Source organism: Eleutherodactylus coqui, chromosome 5, assembly GCF_035609145.1.
Source record: "Eleutherodactylus coqui strain aEleCoq1 chromosome 5, aEleCoq1.hap1, whole genome shotgun sequence".
NCBI lineage: Eukaryota > Metazoa > Chordata > Amphibia > Anura > Eleutherodactylidae > Eleutherodactylus > Eleutherodactylus coqui.
Genome location: NC_089841.1, coordinates 179,108,526 through 179,118,815, shown reverse-complemented (window position 1 = coordinate 179,118,815; position 10,290 = coordinate 179,108,526). Strand labels below are relative to the sequence as shown.

Below are 10,290 nucleotides of genomic sequence, written 5' to 3'. Positions count from 1 at the left end.
TAAAAATGGGTGAAAAAGTCCTGTCCCAAATATAGGAAATTAATTTGCTGCACTATGCTGCATTGCTTTTTGCCTTCACCACACAACCTAATAGATATACATTTGACTTTTCTTGTAGGCCCATACATTCCATGGAGCGATTTAATCAGCAATCAAAACAAAAAAAAATATTCTCAGTGCTCATAGGGATTCAGAAGAGAGAACTTACATCAAGAGGAAGGGGTTGATCATAATGAAAGAAAACCCTTCCTTTGGGTCCAGTAGTCCAAATAGGAAAAAGTGCCGAATAGATCCGGATAGGCGGCTCTTAAAAATACAGCTTTTTAATCTTCAAAAAACATACAATGCAGTACGTACAACGCGTTTCGACGTTCCTTTTTCAAGTATGAGCAATATAGATGTTTTTATATTTGATTGTTCTGATTGCTGATATCTTCTCCACCCGTTCTCTTTTGGTTTTTGGATTGTGGGTTATCTCTTGCTGCTCTCCGATATCGCGGATACCCTACTGGACATAGAGGTTTATATTTCAAAGTGGACCAGGACTCCAGGCACTGGCGGGTGGGTTCCTAGTTTGGGGGCCCTCCTGCTTACACCAGGTAAGTCCCTTCTTTCATTTCATTTTAAATTTCCTTGAGGCGCTGTCCAATCCATATTATGGAACTATTTAACAATATGAAAATAATGTTTTCTAAAAGTCCAGTCTGAGGTCAGTGTTTAAACAGGGGCCTGTGGACTTTGTACAGTGGAGCCTATGTAGCTCCCACTGTGTAAGAGTCAATGGGGCCATGTCTAGCTCATGGTCAACCATTTATTTGAATAGATGCAGTATATTACTACATTTTTCCTGAAGCTAAAAGAACTTTCTCAGAAATAACAGATGTTCCTTGGAGTTTGGTAGGCTGCTTCGGCTGAGTTCAGCTTCATTCTAAGAAGTTCTCCAGATGAGATGACCAAGTGTAAAAGACAATGATGTACTCATAGGAACTGCATTTCTATACACATTAAATATATGGTGACCACAGACGAACCATACTTCTCTGGCTTACTGAATGGTGAGCACTAAGCAATCTGGTTTACACGGCAATCAGTGTTGGGATATAAATGACATATAGTACAATGTTGCAACAAATAATGCCTTATCATCCCAGTTGGCATCACATATTGGTAGATTTTTTTTGTATCTATTAAAATGTTGTAACTATAAATTTAAATTAGTGTTCCACGCAGTAACATTCTGTTTCTAGGGTTAAGCAGATGATGTGTGGGAACAAGCACGTTCCTGCATGTAAAGTCATGTCTGCATAGTTGCGTTCCCATACCTTGCTTTATTTCTCACCATCCTCCCTGCTTGCACTGTGGGTCACATAAGATATTATCTTATTCTTCTTAGATATTTGATGCTGTCTTCTCTAATCTATATCTCTATCTGTCACTTCTTTCCTTTTTACAAATTTGCACTCTTCTTCTGATACTTTATCTTTCACTCCCCGCCTCTCAACAAACCACAGCCTGCGGTCCTGTCCTTCCTTATTTATTAAAGACTCCACACCCTCCTCTATGCTTCCTGTCTTGTTCAGGTACCTACTTTACTGGCTGTAGCCCTGAAATGCTTCTGGATAAGAAGAGACCAGATCAACGTCTATGTTAAAGTATAGGCTTGGCAAAGAAGGATGTTTTACGGTAAGCGAGACCTGGATCGGCAAATCTATCTATCTCCTATCTATCTATCTATCTATCTATCTCATATCTATCTATCTATCTATCTATCTCATATCTATCTATCTATCTATCTCATATCTATCTCTCTCATATCTATCTATCTATCTATCTATCTATCTATCTATCTATCTATCTATCTATCTATCTATCTATCTCATATCTATCTATCTATCTATCTATCTATCTATCTATCTATCTCATATCTATCTATCTCATATCTATCTATCTATCTCTCATGAAATGAGACATTGATTAATAGTGCATTAGAATGATTAGTTTACTAGTTTAGGATTTGACATATTACAGTGATCTAGGATAAGTGAGCCTCTCATATACACGATGTTACAGTTACATCTCTACATGTAATTTACTAACAGTGCTAATAACTGTTCTTCCTTGCCTATCTGTGTTTCATCTTTCAATATATGTACTTATGATATGAAGGAAATTATATTTCTTTAGTTATGTTTTTTTAGAACAATGATTATTTGTTTTACTGCCTTGTTTTTGGACACGATCTGTCAAACATCCTTTTGTCAGTAGAGCTCTTGCATTAAAACCTTTTTGAAAGCTTTAGCGACAGCAACAATTTTGAAATCAGCAGTAAGAACAAAAGGCATCATTTCCTGGATGAGCGAAGGACAAGAATGTTGTAAGGAGGTTGCTCAACACTTGGTTCGGATTGTGTCTTCTCTTAAGCCATTTTTAGGCGAAAATGTATACAAATTTTGCTGAAAATTTCAGCTTTTGCATTTCAAAGAGTGATATCAGCCGGCAACTCTGGAACAAATCTGCAACCAACGGTGCATGATGAGGGTTTCTTCTGCCACTTGTGAATCGGATTTGCAAACAGTGCTGTATTTTCACTGTTATGACCTCTATGCAGTCTCTGCAAGCCCAGTTGTAACAACACAGCTTTACAGGTGGACCATTTATTATTGAGGTAATTTTAATGGGTCTATCCTAATGGACAGAGATTACATTTGGGCCGCCTCTGTGCTTCTGCTTTGCTGTAATGAATTTTTAATCTGTTACTGGAGGATTATGAAGTCATTTAGTGAGTGCAGATATACTCCCTATCTTATTATTAGGAATTCCTTTAGATACCATAATATTAAAGGATGACAAATTCAGTACTTTAAATATTAGTACTAATGACGCCACTGGTATTGAAGGGGTTTGCAGGACTTCAAAGGGAACTTGTCAGCACATTTGAGCCCCATAAACTTTGTTAGGAGGCTCAAAGGTGAGAGGGGAGCTGCTTTTTATACTTAGCAGGTCCGCGTTCCAAGTTTAAATTCCAGATAAGATCATTAATCATTAAGAACTTTTTGAGATAAAATGTGAGGTTCTGATGAACAACTTACTTCAAATGTAGGATCACTTCTCAAATTGCCATATGTTTCCTCTTCAGTGTGAGTAAAGGTCCATTTACGCATAACGATTATTGCTCAAAGTTCATTCAAATGATCAAATATGAGCAATAACCGTTCAGTGTGAATGTGAAAAAAAAAATTGCTCACTTATTGTACACGGTTGTTTAACCCCTTCCCTCCCCATGACATAAGGGCACGTCATGGGAGCGGGGTACTTCCCGCAAAATGACGTACCCTTACATCATAGGGATAGCGCGAGATCATGACAGATCTCACGCTATCCGGCAACGGGAGCCGGCTATCACTAATAGCCGGCCTCCCGCTGCAACAATCTAAGTAGATTGCGGCAGGGAAAGGGTTCACAGAGGGAGCGCGCTCCCTTTGTGTCTTCAAGCGGCTCTTGTGATGTAATCGCAGAGCGCCCGGCTAGTTGCCATGGCAACAGGACGCCAGATACCGGCGTCCTGTATTGCCATTGGCAATGATCGCTGTAATAAGCGATAAGACATTGCAGAAGAGAAGTCCTGCAATACCTTATCGTAGCAATCATCAGTGCTGCAGTGTAAGTCCCCCAGAGAGATATAAACGGTGTAAAAACAAACCAAAATAATGTACAAAAATTAAAAATATTTAAAAAAACACGTTTTTATGCTTTTCTCATATTGGCATAAAATAATTTCAGAAACCCCAAAGAAACGCATATTTGGTATCGTCATGTCCATAAAGACATGTACAATAAATCGAACATGCTTTTTATCCTGCATGGCAAAAAGCGTAAAAAAACTGAGGCAAAATGCTAATTTTTAGCATTTTGCCTCCCACAAAACGCAATAAAAGTGATAAAAAAACGCATGTACCCATAAATGGTACCAATAAAAACTACAGCTCGTCTCGCAAAAAATAAGCCCCCATAGAGTTCCGTCCATAGAAAAATAAAAAAAGTTATAGGACTTTGAATGCAGCGATTTAGAAAAAAAAAGATTTCCAAAAAAGGGATTTTATTAACATAAAAGTGGAAAAACCTAATAAAAGTAGGAATTTTGGTATCGTTGTAACCGTACCGACCCACAGAAAAAAATGTAGTGTATCATTTATGCTGAATAATTAACGCTTAAAAAAAACAAACAAATCTATGGCAGAATTGATGCGTTTTCTCTCCCTACGATCATAAAAAAAATAATAAAAGTTTTACAATATAGCCTATGTACCCAAAAATGGCACCGAAAAAAACTACAGTTCGCCACGCAAAAAACAAGCCCTCATACGGCCGCGTCGACAGAAAAATAAAAAAGTTATGGCTTTTGAAAAATGGAGATGAAAAAAAAGTGTTTGGTCCTCAACTCCAAAATAGGCCGTGTCCTTAAAGGGGTTGTCCCGCGAAAGCAAGTGGGGTTATACACTTCTGTATGGCCATATTAATGCACTTTGTAATGTACATCGTGCATTAATTATGAGCCATACAGAAGTTATTCACTTACCTGTTCTGTTGCTAGCGTCCCCGTCTCCATGGTGCCGTCTAATTTCAGCGTCTAATCGCCCAATTAGACGCGCTGGCGCAGTCCGGTCTTCTCCCTGGTGAATGGGGCCGCTCGTGCCGGAGAGCTGGTCCTCGTAGCTCCGCCCCGTCACGTGTGCCGATTCCAGCCAATCAGGAGGCTGGAATCGGCAATGGACCGCACAGAGCCCACGGTGCACCATGGGAGAAGACCCGCGGTGCATCGTGGGTGAAGATCCCGGTGGCCATCTTGGTAAGGTAAGTAAGAAGTCGCCGCAGAGCAGGGATTCGGGTAAGTACTAAACTTTTTTTTTTTTAACCCATGCATTGGGTTTGTCTCGTGCCGAACGGGGGGCCTATTGAATAAAAAAAAAACCCGTTTCGGCGCGGGACAACCCCTTTAAGGGGTTAAGGCAACTTTCCAGGCAGCTTAAAAAACCTTGTTAGCTCACTGGCTTTTTCTTGCGTGTAAATACTCCCTGCTCAGCGCTTCCTATAGGAGGTGAAGCACTGAGCAAGAAGCAGATAAGAAGCCCGCGAGCCGCCGACAAGTCTTTTAGTTTAAATGCTCTGCACAAGTGCTGATGACCTTAGCGGTGACATCAGCACTCATGCCTTAAGGTCAAAGTCAAAGCTGTCACTTACGGTCACAAAATCTATGTAAGACAGGCCTCATTGCAGATTGCAAATTGGGATAATTAACTGTATATTTTGTTTTCATGTTAGTTACGCAGAGATAGCAATCTGGTAAATGGTCCTTTGGTTCCCTCCAAATCATCTGAATGGCAAATGGCATATGATGTGAACCGTTTTTCCAACCAGTAAGAGTCTAACACATGATACACAGCATATATCTGGGACCCAGGCCTTATAATTATCACCAACTTTACACAAGCAAACTATTCCCGTCAATCATCATCAAGAACTTCCTAAAACTGTATTTCACATAATGTTAATTTACAGAAGTACTAATTATATAACTACTGTATATACTCGAGTATAAGCCTAGTTTTTCATTACATTTTTTTGCGCTGAAAAAGTGCCCATCGGCTTATACTCGAGTCAGGGAAGGCTTAAAAAAAACAACCTCCATACTCACCTTCCAGCCGGCATCTGTGTCTCCGGCGGCGGTGCGGCAGGCTTCTTAAATTCTCTCCGCTGTGATCCCCAGCCGTCCTCTTAGCTCGGCTCTGTCATTTCCCGCCATCAGCGCTATGTAAGTAAGAGCTGTGATTGGATCGAGCGTCAGCCAATCACAGCCGGTTCTCGATCATTCACAGCCAATCAAGCTGCTTTAGAATTCTCCCTGCTCGGCTTTCAAATCCCCTGCAGTCACTGCTGTGTAAGTAAGCTCTGTGATTGGATCGAGCACCAGCTGTGATTGGCTGCCGCTCAATCCAATCACAGTGCTTACTTACACAGCACTGACAGAGCCAAGCAAAGAGGACGGCGGGGGATGACAGTGGGGAGAATTCAAGCAGCTTGTTACACAGACACAGATGCCGGCTGGGAGGTGAGTATGGAGTATGGAGGTTTTTTTTTTACCTAGTATATACTCGAGTATAGCTCGGCTTATACTTGAGTCAATAAGTTTTCCCAGTTTTTTGTGGTGAAACTTATTGTCTCGGCTTATACTCGAGTATATACGGTAATTATAAAACTTAAAATGTGTACCACAAAAACCTAGCCCGATGGAAACATTTTAACATATGTGAATTCAGAAAGTGAAATACTACTAGAATGACTATTAAAATATCTTGTGGGGGAAAAAAAATCATGTTGACCAGTGTTATCAGTATGCAATAGGCATGTGCTCATATCGTACCGAGCATCTACCAGTAGGCCTAAGTAAAGAGACATATGTCAGAAAGCAATGGAGGAGTTGCTGGAACTGGAGTGATTGCAATGGGCAAGTCTTTCCTCTTCACAAAATGAGGGCTCATTCACACGAGTGTATATCACAAATAAGTTATGAGGCCATGGCGGTATGGCTACTTTAGCCAAGACACGTTGCCAAGCCAAAGAGCGCACTATCCTTATGTTATATTGCAAATTAATATAAGGGAATGCAGTCATTTTGTGACTCAGAATTTGCCACGACAGTGACCCAACAATTGCAAAAAATCCAAACCTGCTGGTTTCCTCCACCCTCATTAGGTAGCAATGGAGTGGTGTTTGTTCTAGCCTTCAGGTCATAGTAAATATATTCTTAAAGGGAATCTGTCACCACCTTTATGCTGCCATCTCTGAGGGCAGCATAAGATAGTGGTGGGGACTAGAGATCTAGAGATGAGCGAGTATACTCGCTAAGGCACATTACTCGAGCGAGTAGTGCCTTAGCCGAGTATCTCCCCGCTCATCTCTAAAGATTCGGTGGCCGGCGCGGGTGACAGGTGAGTTGCGGGGGGGAGAGAGGGAGAGAGAGATCTCCCCTCCGTTCCTCCCCGCTCTCCCCCGCCGCTCCCCACGCCCCGCCAGCCCCCGAATCTTTATAGACGAGCAGGGAGATACTCAGCTAAGGCACTACTCGCTTGAGTAATGTGTCTTAGCGAGTATACTCGCTCATCTCTAGTGGGGACGCATATTACAGCAATATGTATGGATACTTGCATCGGATTGGGAGAAATCTGCATTTTATTAGTAGAAGGACACATACAGGACTACAGGAAGTAGTTGATTTTCATGAGCTCCAGCCACCGATTGCCATCTGTCTCCCAATTACTGTACATATAGAGAGATCTATGAACTAGAGGAAGTAGAGCAGAGTGGGCTTGACGAGCCCTGTGAAGGCTAATCAGAGCTCATGACTATTAAGGACTAGTCCTGTATGTGTGACTGCTACTAATAAAATGCAGGTTTCTCCCAAACTACTGCACAGATAGAGAACAGAACTATCACTGTAATCAGTGTGCCTGTCACTACCTTATGCTGCTCTCAGAGAGGGGTGCAAAAAGGTGGTGACAGATTCCCTTTAATCATGTGGTCATGGCAAATGTCCATGTCATACAATATTTCTGAAACTGTTACCTGGTGTTTAGCGTATTTACTGCACAATTGTTTTGCCTTCACTAACATTCTAAAATCCATGTTACAGGTAGAATGTGTTTTCTGTCAATGACACTCCGGTTGTGTTTGTGGTGGTCCCCGGCTATTGCTTACAAGCTTCCACTTCTGGATGGACCCCTTTTGACTGATGGTGATAATACCATAGATAAATCTAATAATTCTCCTTTTGACATCAAGTGGGAATGGCAATCACCGGACATAATGGATGAAGGAACCTTCATACTAGAACGCTTGAGAAGAGAAATTGGAGATAATAAGTTTAATAAAGGGAAGAACAAGCCAGATGGAAATATTGTACCAAAAGTTAAAACAACAGAACCACCACTGGGAGATCTTTCTGACACCACCGCATACATTTTAAAGGAATCTAGTGCTGCTGTTCCAAAAGTTGAGAAAATGGAGCTTTTAAATGAAAATGAAACCACCCCTTCAACTGATCTAGAGCAAACATCAAAGGGAGCTGGACAGAATCTCCACGAAGAGGAAACCTCTCCTTTAATTGATGTAGAGCAAACATCAAAGGGAGCTGGAGAAAACCTTGATGAAGACGAAACCACCCATTTAACTAATCTAGAGAAGACAACACAGAAAGCTGGAGAAAAACTCTTTAAGGATAAATCTACCCCTTTGACTTATCTAGAGAAGACAACAAAGGGAGCTGGAGAAAACCTTGAGGAAGATGAAACCACCCCTTTAACTAATCTAGAGAAGACAACAAAGAAAGCTGGAGAAAAACTCTTTAAGGATAAATCTACCCCTTTGACTTATCTAGAGAAGACAACAAAGGGAGCTGGAGAAAACCTCGATGAAGATGAAACCACCCCTTTAACTAATCTAGAGAAGACAACAAAGACAGCTGGACAGAAACTCGATGAAGATGAAACCACGCCTTTAAATGATCTAGAGCAAACATCTGTCTTAACAATCGCTAAATATAATAAAGTTACCACAGTGAACAAAGTTCTTTCCACAGATAGTCAAGACAAAAGCAGCCAACAGACTAGCGCCAATGATAAATTGTTGGAGGATATCACTTCTAGCTTATCACCAAAAGCAGCCTCTCCAAGCTCAACGCCAGTTATCTTGCATGACGTCACAACTGGACATGATGTCATCGCAGCATCCTCTGGTTCTTCTGCGAAGCCTGCAGCAATAACACATATTACTACGTTGATAGAAGATAAAGTACACACACAGCATATAATGAGACAATGCATGCTTACCATCCTAATTCTTGCGGTTGTTTGCACCATTTTTATTATTTCGACTATAGCCCTTGCTGCCAAACTTTCTACTATGAAACAGAAAAACAAACTACGTCACCCAGTCACCTACACAGAAATGAGGTGTATTTCTTCTCTCCTGCCAAATAACGATCAGCAGACTAAAACACATTCTAAAAGATTGAAGACTTTTACTAGCAACATGGAGGAAAGTGATGGTGATAACACCACTCTCAACAGTTTTCTTCCTGAACATTAGTTAAACTAGGCGATATCATATAAGATGTGGTTCTTCCCACCATAAGTTGATTAGTCCTAGTGAAGAAAGCGAAACTGCATGTTAGAAATGGGGTGGTTGGGCATTTCTAGTTAAAAATTAGTTGTACCAGATGCCCTTTACTTTAATAAAGAAATACAAGCACTGCCATGTAGTGGCAAGAGGGATTATGCTTGGACTACTCCTTTGCAATATGACATTTAAGACATGCAGCTAACCAGACTTCATATTTCATCTGTAAATTAATATAGAGTTTAGTGGACTGGTATTCTTGAGTAGAAACGTAAAGTAGAGGATTTGAAGAAAGAGGTATGCAAGATTAAATCAAATGGCATGTTTAAAGTCATGTGCAACAAATAGTTTTTACTGCATCTAAAACAAAAAATGAAACACCTTTGCAAATATTCTTGATTAAAAATATCTTTCAGTTTCTTTGCCGAACTATGTGCTATCTCCATGGTAACAGACTACATATATATTTACAGGTAAGCTGATTCTGCAGTCTGGCGTTTTTTCTCTGCCCTCTCTTTTTGCTAACCTGCAGAAAGTAGAAAAGGAGGCAAATGGAAGGGAGTTACTCATTTAGGACCAGACTACACAGAGTTTGCTTGTAGTCTGTAACCATGGAAACACGTAGGTTTGCATATCAGCTACAGATTTTCAAAAACAAGATTATATGAAAGTTTTTATTTTAGATGAAGGAACATAAAAATTTCGCAAAAGTGTACACAATCTTTGGAAATAAGAACTTGCCTTAACCCTCTAACAGTCACATTAAAATTGGAAAATCCCTCCTGAAAATGTTGCTACTTTTGTTTTACTCTGTTGCCATAAGTACATTTTAAAGCATACCTGAGTTTTCAAAAAATCAACCCAGGTCTTCACTGTTGGCTTCTCTGCTGCTGTTTGCACCCACTTTGAGTCCTATCTATTCAGTGTTCCATGTAGAGTTTCCTATTTTTCTGCCCCCCCCCCCCTCCCTGCTGTTTGCAATCTACTTACAGGTGGTGGATGTCCTAAGTCAGCCATTCTGCCAGTAATGTACCGTCTGGGACTTCCTCTCCCACACTTTTCAGGCTGCCTTGCATAGCCCTTTTGCAATCAACTGAAGGGCAACATCTGAATATGTGC

General features: G+C 40.7%; 1 protein-coding gene across 1 annotated transcript; it reads left to right on the top strand.

Moving 5' to 3' along the window:
* The first annotated feature begins 1,387 nt into the window (after positions 1 to 1,387).
* SELPLG (selectin P ligand) lies at positions 1,388 to 9,329 on the top strand. Its single transcript, XM_066603860.1, has 2 exons — positions 1,388 to 1,683; positions 7,688 to 9,329. Exons 1-2 carry the CDS (start codon positions 1,674 to 1,676, stop codon positions 9,139 to 9,141), a joined length of 1,464 nt encoding a protein of 487 aa, XP_066459957.1. The 5' UTR covers positions 1,388 to 1,673; the 3' UTR covers positions 9,142 to 9,329.
* Positions 9,330 to 10,290: the final 961 nt, after the last annotated feature.